The sequence below is a fragment of the Heterodontus francisci genome, chromosome 28 (genome assembly GCF_036365525.1).
Source record: "Heterodontus francisci isolate sHetFra1 chromosome 28, sHetFra1.hap1, whole genome shotgun sequence".
NCBI lineage: Eukaryota > Metazoa > Chordata > Chondrichthyes > Heterodontiformes > Heterodontidae > Heterodontus > Heterodontus francisci.
This window is the reverse complement of record NC_090398.1, coordinates 19,326,402-19,345,437: the sequence shown is the minus strand read 5'-3', so window position 1 is coordinate 19,345,437 and position 19,036 is coordinate 19,326,402. Positions and strand designations below refer to the sequence as shown.

The 19,036-nt window shown below is 43.8% G+C and overlaps 1 protein-coding gene across 2 annotated transcripts in view; it reads left to right on the top strand.

Annotated features, from left to right (window-relative positions):
- The window catches only part of LOC137385114 (NACHT, LRR and PYD domains-containing protein 3-like), a 76,040-nt gene extending 59,035 nt beyond the window's left edge, over positions 1 to 17,005 (top strand). The window contains exons 6-10 of one of the 2 annotated variants that reach the window (XM_068059904.1): positions 12,047 to 13,823; positions 15,138 to 15,224; positions 15,370 to 15,540; positions 15,659 to 15,826; positions 15,998 to 17,005. In XM_068059904.1, coding sequence (XP_067916005.1) covers positions 12,047 to 13,823; positions 15,138 to 15,224; positions 15,370 to 15,540; positions 15,659 to 15,826; positions 15,998 to 16,085 — 2,291 coding nt within the window. In that variant the 3' untranslated portion in view covers positions 16,086 to 17,005. The remainder of the gene's footprint in view (positions 1 to 12,046; positions 13,824 to 15,137; positions 15,225 to 15,369; positions 15,541 to 15,658; positions 15,827 to 15,997) is intronic. The other variant, XM_068059905.1, reaches the window with a different exon arrangement.
- Positions 17,006 to 19,036: the final 2,031 nt, after the last annotated feature.

Here is a 19,036-nt window from a genome sequence, read left to right as displayed (position 1 = left end):
CTGAGGACAGGTAGGAAATGAAAGGAGCTCCTCGCTCCCTCCTTACCGAACTTCCTCACTTACCAAGCTTTCACTGTAGCACTCGAATGCAACCCAAGTCATCACTCCAGTGCAAACAAAACCTGTGCTGCTCGAAAATAAATAGACCAAGGTCCTTGACCTTGTCTCAGTAGCTCAGGTTCCCTAAGATAGGAATCATTCCTGAAGATTTCCTCTGTACCTTTTCCAATGGCACTATATCATCCACCATGTGGGGGAACCAGGACTAGGCACAGTATCCAGATGTGGTTTGACCAGTGACCTGTACAGTGTCAAAGTGGTACCTTGTCTTTTATACTGAGTGGTTCGATTAATATAACCCAGTACTTTGGTAGCTTTAGCAATGATTTCTTTACATTGGTCATTCATCTTCAGTGATCTTATCAAGATCTTTTTTCTCTCTCTCACTCTCTCACTATTTAGTTTAGTTTTTTTAGTTTAGTTTAGAGATACAGCACTGAAACGGGCCCTTCGGCCCACCGAGTCTGTGCCGACCATCATCCACCCATTTATACTAATCCTACACTAATCCCATATTCCTACCACATCCCCACCTGTCCCTATATTTCCCTACCACCTACCTATACTAGGGGCAATTTATAATGGCCAATTTACCTATCAACCTGCAAGTCTTTTGGCTTGTGGGAAGAAACTGGAGCACCCGGAGGAAACCCACGCAGACACAGGGAGAACTTGCAAACTCCACACAGGCAGTACCCAGAATTGAACCCGGGTCGCTGGAGCTGTGAGGCTGCGGTGCTAACCACTGCGTCACTGTGCCGCCCTATTGATGCCTCCGAATGATTCCTGTGTTCTCTGATTGCCCGATCAATATGTGTGGCACTACATTTAACTAAATTAAATGCCATTTCCCATGTTTGCTTCACTCTCCTGGCACATCTACAAAGTTTTTGGATTTGATTGCCCTCCTCGACTATTTTCACCATTGCACATATGTGAGTGTCATCTGCAAACCTACTTCCCATCCTCCCAACGCCACTGTCTAGGTCATTAATACAGACTGTGAAGAGTAGCAGGTCTAGGACCAGTCACTTGTAACTTGTCTTCAAGCTGAATCACGTCTGTTAATTATAACATTTTGGCTGCAGGATTGAAGACAATTCCCAATCCAGAGTTTCAAATTTCTACTGATACATCAAAATTCCATCTTCTGAAGTAACCTAGTGTGAGGAACCTTATCAAAGACTTTCTGAAAGTCCAAGTAAACAATGTGCACAGGATTTCCCTCATCCACCATCCCAATGACTTCCTCAAAATAAACTCTGCAAAATTTGTTGGGCAGAAGCTATTTTCTCAGAAGCTCCGTTATGAATTTCTATTGGTCCCTTCATTTCTCTTTAAACATAAAGGACATTTCTTCTGATCCCATTAGCATCTTCCCAAAAAGGGATGTCAGCATGATAGGTCTGTAGTTCCCTGGCTCTGATTTGTCTCCTTTTAAACTGTAGGGAAAGAGGTGGAGAAATGTGAAATATTAAAACGTTATCATTTCACAGCACAGAATAAGACATCAGAATGTGTTTGATCCAATCTGAGAATATATGTTAATGTTCACACAATAGAACATTAATCTGTGGAGAAATGTGAGGAAAAGACAATGTTCAGAGTGACTGGAAAGTTAGTTATTGGCCAACTTCCTAATGACAGTGAAAGAGAGAATCTCATTCTACACAAAGAATAATCCTTTAACTCTGGAGTTGTTTTTGAACCCAATGTAATGACTAACAGAAACATATTTTTAATTTCCCAAGCCTGCATTGTCGGAATTCAAGACCAAAACAAAGCAATGCAGTATAATTATTGGTAGAACAGTTCAGATGAACTGCGAATGTTTTCTGCTCTAACATTACACTGAGTGAAGTGCGCAGTAGTTCAATTTCTAATTCTAATCAGTAACATGACCGGACTGTTATAAAACCACAATCAATGAATGTATGTGTAAAACTGCTGAATAATTGTTAGCTTCCAGTCGCCTGTAATTTTAATTAGGAGCATAGGAACAAAGGAGCAGGAGTAGGTCATTCTGCCCATTGAGCCTGCTCCACCATTCACTTTAGATCATGGCCGATCATTTACCTCAATGCCACTACCCTACGTTATCTCCATATCTCTTGATGTTATTAGCATCCAGATAGCTATCAATTTCTGTCTTGAACATGCTCAATGATTGAACTTTCACAGCCCTCTGGAGTAGAGAATTCCAAAGATTTCCTACCCTCTGCGTGAAGAAATTCCTCCTCATCTCAGTCTTAAATGGCCTATCCCTTATTCTGAGACTAGGTCCCCCGGTTCTAGACTCACAAGCCAGGAGACACATCCTAGCTACATCCACCCTGTCACACCCTGTAAGAATTTTGTATTTTTCAATGAGATCACCTCTTATTTTTTGAAAATATAGAGAATACAAACCCAGTTTCCTCAATCTCTTCTCATAAGACAGTGTCCCAGGGACAAGTCTGGTGAATCTGCATTGTACTCCCTCTATGGTAAGTATATCCTTCCTTAAATGAGGATACAAAAACTGTGCACAATATTCCAGGGTTGGTCTCACCAAGGCTCTATACAATTGCAGCAAGACATTTTTACTCCTGTATTCTCATCCTCTTACAATGAAGGCCAACATACCTTTTATCTTCCTAATTGCTTGCTGCACCTGCACGCTCGCTTTTAATGCTCATGAACAAGGACACCAGGTCCTTTTCAACATTAACATTTCCCAACCTCTCACCATTTAAGAAATACTCTGTCGTACTGTTTTTTCTACGAAAGTGGATAACTTCATACCTATTCACATTGTTATGACCAAGGTGGGAGTAATGCAGTGCTAATTCAGTCCCACTACTTCACGGGTCACAACATACTAGTAAAGTTTCCTTCCTACTGAAAATTAGCCAAATTAAACACTTTATTTATCCTCCAGAATAAAACACACCAAACCAGGTTTCTTTAAACAACAACAAAACTAAGTATTTACTAATAAACTAAATCTTAAACAGTAATGGGTTAAATCTGTATATAGAAAAAGATTTTATAGCTTCTTATTCTTCCTAGCCCTCATGCACACATACATGCTTTCAAAAATCGGTTAACTGGGGGAAAAACCTTTTGGTGTTCAACTATTTCTTAGCAATAATGAGATAGTTGGTGGTCATGGGCTGGTAGGATATTTCTAGATCGGAGAGGGATCCCAGAGTCGAATAGTCAGATGCCACTCGAAGTCTCTCCAGGCAGGTTTGATGAACAGTCTGTGATGGGTAGGCGTTCAAGGTAATTCATCTGCAGCAAAGGATGCAGCAACAGCTCTGCCTACATTTTAAAGTAAAAGTCCAGCAATAGAAGCTTTCTTGAAATTTGAAGATCTCCCAAAACACAAACAACAGGAATCACTCTTGAGGCAGAGATTTTCCAGAGAATGGAGACAATAGCAATTTGCTACCTTTAACAATGCAGGGCTTCCACTTAGCAAAGGAGCCTTTCTCCATAGAGAGCAGCAACTCCTCTTTCTCTGGCTCTTTTCCTCTCCAGGGCTGTTTTTCTCTCTCCAGGTCGAACACAGCCACAACTCAGATGTAGGATTCCCTTTCTTAAGAGAGACAAGTCTTCTGTTCAGGGAGAGGTCTTTCTCTGGTTTGCAAAACGAAAAACGAACGAAAAAAACAACTGCCTGCCTGTTTGTTCTGCCTCCTGCCTGCCCAGCACGGGTCTTTCACAAAGCAAAAGTGAAACTGAACTCTTAACAGTAAGTCAGGTGACCTGTCATTTCCCTTGCTGTTGCTTAGAAACAGGTTGCCTTGCAATCTATGCCCACCCAGTTCAGCATTCAGTGTTCTCGGAGAGAAATCCTTTTTTCTCCTAGTCTTTCAAAACACAAAACTCCAAGTTTTCTTTTGAAAAACAAAGCACTTGTAACACCTCCGCCCTTGGCGAAATGAAACACCATTCCTGAATGAATTAGAATTAGAATTAGAACATTACAGCGCAGTACAGGCCCTTCGGCCCTCGATGTTGCGCCGACCTGTGAAACCATCTGACCTACACTATTCCATTTTCATCCATATGTCTATCCAATGACCACTTAAATGCCCTTAAAGTTGGCGAGTCGACTACTGTTGCAGGCAGGGCGTTCCACGCCCCTACTACTCTCTGAGTAAAGAAACTACCTCTGACATCTGTCCTATATCTATCACCCCTCAACTTAAAGCTATGTCCCCTCGTGTTTGCCATCACCATCCGAGGAAAAAGACTCTCACTATCCACCCTATCTAACCCTCTGATTATCTTATATGTCTCTATTAAGTCACCTCTCCTCCTCCTTCTCTCCAACGAAAACAACCTCAAGTCCCTCAGCCTTTCCTCGTAAGACCTTCCCTCCATACCAGGCAACATCCTAGTAAATCTCCTCTGCACCCTTTCCAAAGCTTCCACATCCTTCCTATAATGCGGTGACCAGAACTGCGCGCAATACTCCAGGTGCGGCCTCACCAGAGTTTTGTACAGCTGCAGCATGACCTCGTGGCTCCGAAACTCGATCCCCCTACTAATAAAAGCTAACACACCATATGCCTTCTTAACAGCCCTATTAACCTGGGTAGCAACTTTCAGGGATTTATGTACCTGGACACCAAGATCTCACAGTTCATCGACACTACCAAGAATCTTCCCATTAGCCCAGTACTCTGCATTCCTGTTACTCCTTCCAAAGTGAATCACCTCACACTTTTCCGCATTAAACTCCATTTGCCATCTCTCAGCCCAGCTCTGCAGCCTATCTATGTCCCTCTTTACCCTACAACATCCTTCGGCACTATCCACAGCTCCACCGACCTTCGTGTCATCCGCAAATTTACTAATCCACCCTTCTACACCCTCTTCCAGGTCATTTATAAAAATGACAAACAGCAGTGGCCCCAAAACAGATCCTTGCGGTACACCACTAGTAACTAAACTCCAGGATGAACATTTGCCATCAACCACCACCCTCTGTCTTCTTTCAGCTAGCCAATTTCTGATCCAAAGCTCTAAATCACCTTCGACCCCATACTTCCGTATTTTCTGCAATAGACTACTGTGGGGAACCTTATCAAATGCCTTACTGAAATCCATATACACCACATCCACTGCTTTACCCTCATCCACCTGTTTGGTCACCTTCTCGAAAAACTCAATAAGGTTTGTGAGGCACGACCTACCCTTCACAAAACCGTGCTGACTATCGCTAATGAACTTATTCTTTTCAAGATGATTATAAATCCTATCTCTTATAACCTTTTCCAACATTTTACCCACAACCGAAGTAAGGCTCACAGGTCTATAATTACCAGGGCTGTCTCTACTCCCCTTCTTGAACAAGGGGACAACATTTGCTATCCTCCAGTCTTCCGGCACTATTCCTGTCGACAATGACGACATAAAGATCAAGGACAAAGGCTCTACAATCTCCTCCCTGGCTTCCCAGAGAATCCAGGGATAAATCCCATCTGGCCCAGGGGACTTATCTATTTTCACACTTTCCAAAATTGCTAACACCTCCTCCTTGTGAACCTCAATCCCATCTAGCCTAGTAGTCTGAATCTCAGTATTCTCCTCGACAACATTTTCTTTCTCCACTGTAAATACTGACGAAAAATATTCATTTTACGCTTCCCCTATCTCCTCTGATTCCACACACAACTTCCCACGACTATCCTTGATTGGCCCTAATCTAACTCCAGTCATTCTTTTATTCCTGATATACCTATAGAAAGCCTTAGGGTTTTGCTTGATCCTATCCGCCAATGACTTCTCGTGTCCTCTCCTTGCTCTTCTTTGCTCTCCCTTTAGATCCTTCCTGGCTAGCTTGTAACTCTCAAGCGCCCTAACTGAGCCTTCACGTCTCATCCTAACATAAGCCTTCTTCTTTCTCTTGACAAGCGCTTCAACTTCTTTAGTAAACCACGGCTCCCTCGCTCGACAACTTCCTCCCTGCCTGACAGGTACATACTTATCAAGGACACGCAGTAGCTGCTCCTTGAATAAGCTCCACATTTCGATTGTGCCCATCCCCTGCAGTTTCCTTCCCCATCCTACGCATCCTAAATCTTGCCTAATCGCATCATAATTTCCTTTCCCACAGCTATAATTCTTGCCCTGCGGTATATACCTGTCCCTGCCCATCACTAAGGTAAACCTAACCGAATTGTGATCACTATCACCAAAGTGCTCACCTACATCTAAATCTAACACCTGGCCAGGTTCATTACCCAGTACCAAATCCAATGTGGCATCGCCCCTGGTTGGCCTGTCTACATACTGTGTCACAAAACCCTCCTGCACACACTGGACAAAAACTGACCCATCTAAAGTACTCGAACTATAGTATTTCCAGTCAATATTTGGAAAGTTAAAGTCCCCCATAACAACTACGCTGTTACTCTCGCCCCTGTCGAGAATCATCTTCACTATCCTTTCCTCTACATCTCTGGAACTATTCGGAGGTCTATAGAAGATTCCCAACAGGGTGACCTCTCCTCTCCTGTTTCTAACCTCGGCCCATACTACCTCAGTAGACGAGTCCTCAAACGTCCTTTCTGCCGCTGTAATACTCTCCTTGATTAACAATGCCACACCCCCCCTCCTCTTTTGCCATCTTCTCTGTTCTTACTGAAACATCTAAATCCCGGAACCTGCAACATCCATTCCTGCCCCTGCTCTACCCATGTCTCCGAAATGGCCACTACATTGAGATCACAGGTACCAACCCATGCTGCAAGCTCACCCACCTTATTCCGGATGCTCCTGGCGTTGAAGTAGACACACTTTAAACCAAGTTCTTGCTTGCCAGTGCCCTCTATCGTCCTTGTAACCTTATCCCTGACCTCACTACTCTCAACATCCTGTACACTGGAACTACAATTTAGGTTCCCATTCCCCTGCTGAATTAGTTTAAACCACCCCGAAGAGCACTAGCAAATCTCCCCCCCCAGGATATTGGTACCCCTCTGGTTCAGGTGAAGACCATCCTGTTTGTAGATGTCCCACCTACCCCAGAAAGAGCCCCAATTATCCAGGAAACCAAAACCCTCCCTCCTACACCATCCCTGCAGCCACGTGTTCAACTCCTCTCTCCCCCTATTTCTCGCTTCGCTATCACGTGGCATGGGCAACAACCCAGAGATAACAACTCTGTTTGTTCTCGCTCTAAGCTTCCACCCTAGCTCCCTGAATTTCTGCCTTAAATCCCCATCTCTCTTCCTACCTATGTCGTTGGTGCCTATGTGGACCATGACTTGGGGCTGCTCCCCCTCCCCCTTAAGGATCCCAAAAACACGATCCAATACATCACGAACCCTGGCACCTGGGAGGCAACACACCAACTGTGAGTCTCTCGTTCCCACAGAACCTCCTATCTTTTCCCCTAACTATGGAGTCCCCAATGACTAATGCTCTGCTCCTCTTCCCCCTTCCCTTCTGAGCAACAGGGACAGACTCTGTGCCAGATACCTGTACCCCATTGCTTACCCCTGGTAAGTCGTCCCCCGCAACAGTATCCAAAACGGTATACCTGTTGTTGAGGGAAACGGCCACAGGGGATCCCTGCACTGCCTGCTGGTTCCCTCTCCTTCCCCTGACGGTAACCCATCTACCTACTTCTTTTACCTGAGGTGTGACTACCTCCCCATAACTCCTCTCAATAACCCCCTCCGCCTCCCGAATGATCCGAAGTTCATCCAGCTCCAGCTCCAGTTCCCTAACGCGGTTCTCGAGGAGCTGGTGTTTGGTGCACTTCCCGCAGATGCAGTCAGCAGGGACACTCTTGGCGACCCTTACCTCCCACATTCTGCAGGAGGAACATACAACTGCCTTAACCTCCATTCCCACTATTCTAAATTCCATTACAATGTAAAACAGAAATTGAAAAAACAGTATAAACACATTTTCGCATTCATACCCATCATTCATTCTACTGGTAGTTAACACAATTTTTCTTTGTAGCATTGTTGCTCCTGGAACTGAAATAAGGTTAAATTTCTGACAAAGCATTGGCAATAACATCGTTTTTTTCCCCAAAATGTGTCCAATCTTCAAATGATAAGGCTGTAACAATAAACTTTATCTTTATATTCTGGCATTTTGCTTTAAACATTTTTTATGCAAAGGTTGTTTCCATCAGCCAATTGCAACCTTCCAAACATAGTCTCCCAGTTTTTTCATGTGTTGTTTCCAAGTATTCCTAAAGACCAGCACCTCAGCAAGATGACCTGCATCGTTAGGAACTGGCCACTACTGGGTTCACTCGTCTCTGAATTTTTTTTTTGAGTCGGTAATCTGTGTGGTAATACTTGACACTGGAAAACCCCGTCCATTGGAACAAAAACGTCTTCTTTCTGAGCTTGGAGTGTCAAAGGAATTTGCCATTATCTCTCGAACCAAATTTACCTCTAAGACAAATGGCACTGCCCACACTGTAAATAGTCTTCCAAGCGAGAAATTGAGCAAGAGTCTGCCTTCATAACTGCATTGACTTTTCTGTAGCCTAAGCTACAGAACCCTAAGTTGGGTTGACCTGTCAGGTTTAAACACTAATAACTATTGGTGAACTCCAGCTGCTTTGACTCCATTCAGTTACATTGTTTTCCAGCATGGATTTCTACTTTTACTTGAGCCTGTTGGTCTGGACTTAAGCGGTAAGGATGGTGTTTTATAGGCTAAAATAAAAGCAAAATACTGCAGATGCTGGAAATCTGAAATAAAAACAAGAAATGCTGGAAATACTCAGCAGGTCTGGCAGCATCTGTGGAGAGAGAAGCAGAATTAATGTTTCAGGTCAGTGACCTTTCCTCAGAACTAGCAAAGGGAAGAAATGGAATAGGTTTTAAGCAAATAAAGTAGGGGTGGGGCAAGAGATAACAAGTTTTATAGGAATGGATTCCACTATATCCACATCATGTGTGGCTAAGGTTGTACATCCTGGCTTATTCCTATGGACTCTTAAACGCTGTGAAAAGTCTTGTTAGGTCTTCACGTTGTTCTGTCTGTAAGTACAAAAGCATGTTGTCCAATTTTCCTTGCCATTCTGTATTAGCTAACTGGACAGCAGGAGGTTCAATCTGAAAATTGTCTAGGCCTGCTTCTACCTCATCCTCACTATCCTTTTCCTTCTCAATAGTCCCCATTACCTAGCATACCTGTACTGGTTTATCCTCCTCCCTGTGGTAATATTGCATCAACATATTGATATCAAACAGCCAATTCTTTTCCGGGTGATCACGGGTGTCAATCAAGTAATTTACCGTACCCACTCTTTTCACAACTTTATACTGAACCTGCTTTTAATAGTTCACCCTGTAAAGGTAATAATACTAATACTTCATCCCCTAGTTGAAAATTTTGGGTCTTTGCATTCTTGTCCGCCCATTTTTTTATATTGGCTTGGGATGATTTCAGGACACGTTACAAGCTTTTGTGAGCCTTTCCTGGAACATGGTCGCGTATCGAAGGTTCATTCCTTTGTTTGAAGAATCTGTCTTTGATGAGTCTTATTTCTTGTCTGCGGGCAGGCAGTGGTGTAGTGGCATTGTCACTGGACTAGTAACCCAGAGACTCAAGGTATTTTTCTGGGGACATGGGTTCGAATCCCATCACAGCAGAAGGTGAAATGTGAATTAAAAGCTAGTCTAATGATGGCCATGAAATCATTGTCGATTGTTGTAAAAACCCATCTGGTTCACTAATGTCCTTTAGGGAAGGAAATCTGCTGTCCTTGCCTGGTCTGGCCTACATGTGACTCCAGACCCACAACAATGTGGTTAACTCTTACATGCCCTCTGAAATCGCCTAGCAAGCCACTCAGTTGTACCTAACCGCTACAAAGTCAATAAAACAGAATGAAACCAGACAGACCACCCGGCATTGACCTAGGCATCGGAAATTACAACAGCAAACCCAGCCCTGTCGACCCTGCAAAGTCCTCCTTAATAACATCTGGGGACTTGTGCCAAAATTGGGAGAGCTTTCCCACAGACTAGTCAAGCAATTACCTGACATAGTCAAACTCACGGAATCATACCTGACAGACACTGTTCCAGATACTGCCATCACCATCCCAGGGTATGTCCTGTCCTACTGGCAGGACAGATCCAGCAGAGGTGTTGGCACAGTGGAATACAGTCGGAATGGAATTTCCTTGGGAGTCCTCAACATCGACTGCGGACCTGATGAAGTTTCATGGTATCAGGTCAAACTCGGGTAGGGAAACCTCCTGCTGATTACCACCGACCGCCCTCCCTCAGCTGATGACTCAGTACCCCCCATGTTGAACACCACTTGGAGGAAACACTGAGGATGGCAAGGGCACAGAATGTACTCTGGATGCGGGACTTCAATGTCCATCACCAAGAGTGGCTCGGTTACACCACTACTGACCGAACTGGCCGAGTCCTAAAGGACATAGCTGCTAGACTGGGTATGCAGCAGGTGGTGAGGGAACCAACAAGCGGGAAAAACATACTTGACCTTGTCCTCACCAATCTGCCTGCCACAGATGCACCTGTCCATGACAGTATTGGTAGGAGTGACCTCTGCACAGTCCTTGGGAGATAAAGTTCTGCCTTCACATTGAGGATACCCTCCATCGTGTTGTGTGGCACTACCACTGTGCTAAATGGGGTAGTTTTCAAACAGATCTAGCAATGCAAAACTGGGCATCCATGGGGTGCTGTGGGCCATCAGCAGCAGCAGAATTGTACTCAATCACAATCTGTAACCTCAAGACCCGGCATATTCACCACTCTACCATTACCATCAAGCCAGGAGACAAAACCAGGTTCAATGAAGAGTGCAGGAGGGCATGCCAGGAACAGCACCAGACATAACTCAAAATGAGGTGTCAACCTGGTGAAGCTACAAATGATTCTGTGATTATGAATATCTTAGGCTGATGCCTGACAAGTCTGTGAGACAGCTCTCTGAATTTTGGCACAAGATGTTGGTGAAGAGGAGTTTACAGGGTTGACTGGGCTGGTTATGCATGTGGTGTCAGGAGCCTCCGTCAACACCAGGTGGTTTGTCTGGTTTTATACTGCTTACACTTTTTTTTACCAATTTGATAGAACTGAGTAACTTGCCAGGCCATTTCAGCCAGCAGTTCACAGTCAGCCACATTGTTGTGTGTCTGTAGTCACCTAGAACCAGCCTGGATAAGGAGGGTGAATTTCTTTCCCAAAACGACATTAGTGAACCAGGTGGGTTTTCATGACAATCTGGTAGATTTCCTGCACAAAATTCTTGATACTAGCTTTATTCCAGATTTATTTACTGAACAGAATTTACATTCCCCAGCTGCCATGGTTGTATATATCTCTGGGTCAGTGGTCCAGGCCTCTGGCTTACTAGTCCAGTGACATAACTGTGTTACTCTACCCTTGGTGAAACACAGAGACCTCAGAGTTTTGTCAGGCTGGAGGTGGTTACAGAGATAGTGAGGGTCCAGGCCATGGAGGGATTTGAAAATAATGAGAATTTTTAAATTGATACGTTGCCGAACTGGGAGCCAATGTCCAGCCAGATAAACTGCTCATTGTCTGATACAATAACAGTGGGATTACTGACAATTCACAGTATAACCCACTTGTGTCCGATGTCAAATTTCCCATTTCTGGAGAAGGTAAGCACCGCTGATGGTTTTAAAAATTAATCCAGTGGAATCTCTACTGTTGTATAACCAGGATCACGTGGGGATTTGTAATGAGATTTCTAATCGTACAGGGCAGGACAGATCATGTTAACCATCAGAGGGAAAATATCACCTGTGTAGGCATCTCCCTGTTCAGTAAATGTTAGAATCAAATCAGGATTTAAAACTTCTTTTCACCATTCTTCACTTTCAGGTGAAGTTTTCATTAACTGAGTTTTAATTTATACACACACCTCTATTGAAGCTGTGAATTAAATCTTGCAACTTTATTGACTAATAAAATGTTTTTCAGAAGTTGTTTTTATATCAATACAGCTAACACTGAAAACCACTTTCTGTCTGTTCTAATTGAAGATGTTCAACAGAAACACAAGGAAACACTCCGGGTACAAACTGAAACACTGAGAGTGAACACTATCCTAATAAAGGAGAAGGTTAAGATTTTCCAGCTGGTTGATCGATACGCTGAGCTAACGGTCATTTCTACTGTTCGAGATCGGACACTTGTAGAACATGAACTGCTGGTAAGAGGCCGAGACCATGAAGAGTGGAGAGAGAAACATCTCCGGATAGAACTGGAAAAAATCCGAACTGATCAATTATTCCAGAGCAGTTTTTCCCACAGAAAATCCAAATCTGGGAGTTCAGCAGCAGTGAGTGGAGTCCCGGGGATTGGAAAAACTACAATGGTACAAAAGATTGTTTATGACTGGGCCACTGGGAAAATATACCCAAACTTTCAATTTGTTTTCAGTTTTAAATTCCGGGATTTGAATACAATTAACTGTAGAATAAACCTGAGGAATCTGATACTGGATCAGTATCCTTACTTTGGGAATGTTCTGGGAGAGCTCTGGAAGAATCCAGAGGGATTGCTGTTTATATTTGATGGTTTGGATGAATTCAAGGACACGATCGATTTTACTGACAATCGGAGAAATACAGAACCTCAGTACATGTGCACAGATCCCGAATGCTGCTGTGAAGTGTCTGACATTGTGTACAGTTTAATACAACACAAGCTGCTCCCAGGATGTTCAGTGTTAGTGACCAGTCGTCCCACTGCATTACATTTATTGGAAAAGGCTGAGATCAGTGTCTGGGCTGAAATCCTGGGATTTGTTGGTGATGAACGGAAGGAATATTTCAACAAGTTTTTTGAAGATCAGACGGTGGCAGCAGCTGTTTTCAAACACGTGGAGGAGAACGAGATCCTGTACACCATGTGCTACAACCCTTCCTACTGCTGGATCCTCTGTCTGTCACTGGGTCCCTTCTTTACACAAAGAGACAGGAAACAGCAGCAAGTTCCCAAGACCATCACCCAGCTATATTCCTACTATATTTACAACATTCTGAAAAACCATGGCCGAGAGATTGAAAACCCCCGTGATGTGTTACTGAAGATCGGTGAGATGGCCTTCACAGGAGTCTCCAGGAAGAAGATTGTGTTTAGAAATGGAGATTTGATCGAGTACAATCTGCAACCTTCCCAGTTCCTGTCTGGATTCTTGATGGAACTTTTGGAGAGACATGATTCTGTCCAGAGTGTGGTTTACACATTCCCGCACCTCACCATCCAAGAGTTTGTGGCCGCACTCGCACAATTCCTGACTGCAGGTCGTGGGGACATCCGGAATCTCCTCAGTGACGCCCACAGGATGAAGGATGGGAGATTTGAGATATTTCTGCGTTTTGTTGCTGGTCTCTCCTCCCCGCAGGCAGCTCGACCCCTGGAGGAGTTTCTGGGACCATTTCCTCATCAAACAACCTGCCGAGTGATTGACTGGGTGAAGGAGAAGGTTAAAGGACAGATTGGAAACACAGGAAGTGAAACTGGTAAAAGGAACCTCCTGAACACATTGCACTACCTGTTTGAGTCTCAGAATAAAGCACTGGTTCAGGACACAATTGGATCTATGGAAACACTTGCATTTAGTGGATTGCGACTGATCCCGATTGATTGTGCTATCCTGTTTCATGTCATTGGATTCTGTAATACATTAAAACACCTTGATCTAGAGAACTGCTACATTCAATGTGAAGGACTCCAACGGTTGGGTCCTGTACTGCACAAATGTCTTGTGTTGAGGTAACTGTTTATTTAACTGTTGGGTGAATTGCAGAACAGTCACTGATTGTGTTGTTGCTCTGTAATGAAATGAAACAAACATTTCAGAGAGAAGCAGATTCAGCACAAATATATGATCAATAATAAGAGGACCATTTACTAATTGCCTCAGGACTGGAGAATCTAAAATGGATCGTTGTGAACCAGTAGCTTTGTCAGATCAACAAATAGAGATCACTGAAAGGATCTGATTATTTAATTACAATAAATCACATTTAATAAACTGGACAGTGGAATGTAAACACAAAATATAAAATACAGAAAATTAATGTAAAATATTTTCCACACCATTTAAACTAGAAACAGGAGTTTAAATAACTAACATATTTAATCCAATTCCTTGCAGTGTGTGTCTTGTCGGCAGGAAAGTTTCCTGGATTGGGGATATTGGAAATGAAAGTTCTTTCAGTTGGAAATGTTTAGAATTATTCACAGTCCTGAACATTAAGTAAAGAATGAGATTTGGGAGATTAAACCTGCCAATAAAAAGGCTCGAATCTAAAGGGCTGTGAGGTATTCGCCCCAGAGTATAGGTACACACCAGCCATGGGTGGGATTTCACACACCAGGAGACTCCTGGGTAAACGGGGGAAAAGTGAACCCAGGAACTTCCCATAATCTGTCCCCTGTGTGAAAGGACTGACTCGGGGAGGGGACTTCCAAACACTGTCAGACCAATTACATGTGAAATAAATGTCGAGTGAGTTCAATGGGGAATAAAATGAGAAAATCCCCACCTATATAAAGTAAGAGAACAGGTACATTTAAAACTTGTAATTGGACAGAATTATCTCTCCTTGTTTTATAGAATCCTGGGGATGGAGTTTACAGCAATAGTTAATGCCATTTCACAATATAACACCCTTAGATATTTTCTTGATTAATATAATGTGCAGAATATAAAGTACTGGGAAATGACTGTTTTATCATTTAATTTGGGGAAAATTATCCCATTCCTATAAAATCCAGGATTAAGGAGTAGCAGAAATGAGACCACCTTCTCAAAATATGACGGGACTGGTCAGTGAGCTCCAGGAGAGTAATTCTAATCATAGGGAATATGGCTGGACTGAGGAACATTTAAAGGTTTCGCACAGACAAAACTTTATTTAATAAATACAATACCGACAGTCTGTGAATATATGGGGAGTGAGATTCATTCTCAGTCCAGGAAAATTATCATTCATTTCCTCAAATGTTTCCTGTAACATTGGACAGAAAAAGAATTGTAGATATCCAAGGTTTGATTCTCGCTCTCTGTCTGTTTGTCTTTAGACTGAGCTCCAATAATCTGGGAGATTCAGGAATGAAACTACTGTCTGTGGCTCTGAGGAATCCAGACTGTAAAATACAAAAACTGTGGTAAGTGCCAGACTGTGTGAGATTGTGTTTATAATAACTGGATATCTGACAGTGAACATTATCAATAGCACTATTACTGATACTGATGATAAACACTGGTAATTTATTCTTTTTTCCTGTATATCCTGCTCTTGCTGATCCCAAGGCTGAATAATAATGCTATCACAGCTTCTTGTGCCAAGGATCTCGCCTCCGCTCTCAGTACAAACCAGTCACTGAAGGCACTCTACCTGGATAAAAATAAACTGGGAGATTCATGGGTGAAACGACTGTCTGCGGCTCTGAGGAATCCAGACTGTAAAATACAGGAGCAGGAGTAAGTATCAGACTGGGTGTATTGTGTTTATAGCATTTATACTAATAATAATTTACAGTAACAATAAACACTGGGAATTTACTCTGATCCCTGTTGTTTCTGTCTCTCTGATGCCCAGGCTAGATACTGCCCATTTCACAGATTCTTGTACTGAGGAGTTTGCCTCCGTAGTCAATATGAACTGGTCACTGACAGTTCTATCCCTAGAATCAAACTCTTTCACAGACCGATCTGTCCCCACTTTCTGCCACCTCACAGTGACCTGCAGGAGTCTGAAGGAGATCTGGTGAGCATTTGTGTTAATATTTTAATATAATGAATAAAATATAAATGGGATTCAGTCACTTTTATGGTAATATTTGCCTGTAATTTTTATTGAAATATTAATCCCAGTCTCCCTGTTATTTACACTGTTGTTCAGTCTGTTTATTTCCTGTTTAATCTTTTTCTGTTTAAGGCTGCGGGAGAACCGGTTCTGTCCAGCTGGAAAGAGACATTTGGAGTCGCTGAGCAAATTCAGACCTGAACTGAGTGTGGTAGTGTGAACGTTTCAATTTGTAAACATCACTGGTCTCTATATGAACATTTTTGGCCAATTTTCTGTCCTTCCCCTTTAATTGGCTGCACTCCAGGTTTAAATCCTATTGGCTGTTTCACTGTTTCTAGTTCGAGCTGAGCGAGTGTCATCTCCCATTGTGACATCAGAGGCCCAGCAACAGGGTCACGTGACTCAGCCGCCCGGCCCCACAGCGCTGTTTCTGCAGGATATCCGGGACTGAATGTTCCCCAATGGGGCAATGGGGAAATGTACAGACAGGAAGGGTCCAGGGTGGGGCTCAGTCTGGGCTGCAGTGGGACACTGGTAATCACATTCAATATCCCTGGGTTTGGGGATGACATTACCCAGGGTTTGCACTCAATATCAGTACCCAGTGAAGTGAAACAGCGTGGGTTCAGGATGAGGACAGATTCTGTTCAGCTGGCATGGATCTCAGCATTCAGTAGGGACCAACATCCAGTGTTTGGGATGACCCAGAGAGTATATCCTGTTGGAGAGATTTCTTTAGGACTGTGCACCAGTGGAATCAAACTGAAAGGATCAATGTTTTCCTGCCTTCCCAAAATAAAGGAACAATTGTTGAAACAATGTACATAATGCAGGTTCCGCCCCATTGATTATTCCTGTTGGTTGTACACTGAGCTGGAATGACGCACAAGGACTGGAGAGTGTCAAATAAAGAAGGTGACATGGTAAGTTCACCCGCCCGCTCAAAGAGTAACAAGTTGCGGAAGTTGAGTGATCCAGTGAAAACTGCACTGCAGTAAATGGACAGGACCCACGTTGGAACCTGCAAACTGAACAGACTGTGGTTGAAATACAGAACAATATTGTCGGCATATAAGCGGAGAGAAGATGTTTGGTATCATGTGCTTGTGATGTACCTCTTTTATAATGAAATTATTTTCCAGATACTGATGGACCTGCTGTACATTGCATTATTTCGTGTTTAATTTTACATTCCCCACCATAGAGTGATAGGAAACAGACAGGTATTTCTACAGGCGTAGATGTGAATCCAGGATAGTATGTTGTCTTCCTGGGGCCAGGGTCAAGGATGCCACTGAGCGACTGCACAGCACTCTGACGGGGGAGAGTTAACAGCCAGCAGTTGTCCATATCAGTACCAGCAATATAGGAAGGAAGAGGCTGAAGTTCTGCAGGCAGATTTTAGGGAGCAAGGAAAGAAACCAGCAAGCAGGACCTCAGAATTAATAATCTCCTGGTGCGATGCGTTTTTGAGTATAGAAATATAGAGTGATTCTTGACAGCCGGCCACTGATGTCATCAGACTGCGTACGTGCGCAAAGGGGCTCCTGCTGTCTGCGCATGCGCTGCATTCCGCTTTGCCAGGACTGGTTGGTGCATGTGTATATGAGATCATCACGTAACAGGGGGAGAGAGCGAGGGGAAGCAGGGAGAGAGCAGCCATAGACCTTGGTGGTGGCGGGTGTGCTCTCCTCCCCCCCACCCCCCCACTCCCGCCCACTCGCTCTCTTCCCTGCCCCGCCCCCCACTCTCTCTCTCCCTCAGGCCATTGTGTGCTGCCATGTGTTGACATTAGCTTTATGTGATTATTTGAGCAGCACCATCTTTAATCCTGGCAGCTGCCTTTGACCACGACATTCTCCTCCAATCCCTCTCCACCGTCGTCCAGCCTGGTGGTGGGTGGGGGGGGGGGAGGGGTGCTGCTCTCACCTTGTTCCACTTTTATCTATCTAATCGTAGCCAGAGAATCACCTTCAATGGCTTCTTTTCCTGCTCCCACATCATTACATCTGATCTTCCCTAAGGATCCTTCCTTGCCTCCTTGTTTTTCAACTATAGCCTGCCCCTCGGCTGCATCATCCAAAAGCACAGTGTTATTTTTCACATGTATGTTGATGACACCTAGTTCCGTCTCACCAGCATTTCTCTCAATTCTTTCACTGTCTCTAAACGGTCAAAAAGCTTATTCAACATCCAGTACTGGATAAGCAGAAAATTTCTCCAATCAAATATTGGGAAGACTGAAGCTATTAACTTCGATCCCTGCCACTAACTCGGTTCCCTAGATACTGACACGATCTCTCTCTCTGGCAACTGTCCGAGTCTCAACAAGATGGTTCTCAACCTTGGCATCATATTTGACCCCAAGATGTGCTTCCAACCACATTTCTACATCCTCACGAAGACTGCCTATTTCTACCTCTGTAACATCACCTGACTCCTCCTCTGCCTCAGCTCATCTGCTGCTGAAACTCTCATTCATCCTTTTTTTTTATCTCTAGACTTAATTATTCCTGGCCTGGTTGGCCTCCCACATTCTACCTTCCATAAACGTGACACCACCCTAAACCGTGCCGCCTATCTCCTTTGCACCAAGTTCCGTTCACCCACAACCCACTGTGTTCACTGACGTACATTGTTTCCCAGTCAAGCAACGTCTTGCATTTTTTTGTTTTGTTAGAACATTACAGCGCAGTATAGGCCCTTCGGCCCTCGATGTTGCGCCGACCTGTGAAACCATCTGACCTACACTATTCCATTTTCATCCATATGTTTATCCAATGACCACTTAAATGCCCTTAAAGTTGGCGAGTCGACTACTGTTGCAGGCAGGGCGTTCCACGCCCCTACTACTCTCTGAGTAAAGAAACTACCTCTGACATCTGTCCTATATCTATCACCCCTCAACTTAAAGCTATGTCCCCTCGTGTTTGCCATCACCATCCAAGGAAAAAGACTCTCACTATCCACCCTATCTAACCCTCTGATGATCTTATATGTCTCTATTAAGTCACCTCTCCTCCTCCTTCTCTCCAACGAAAACAACCTCAAGTCCCTCAGCCTTTCCTCATAAGACCTTCCCTCCATACCAGGCAACATCCTAGTAAATCTCCTCTGCACCCTTTCCATAGCTTCCACATCCTTCCTATAATGCGGTGACCAGAACTG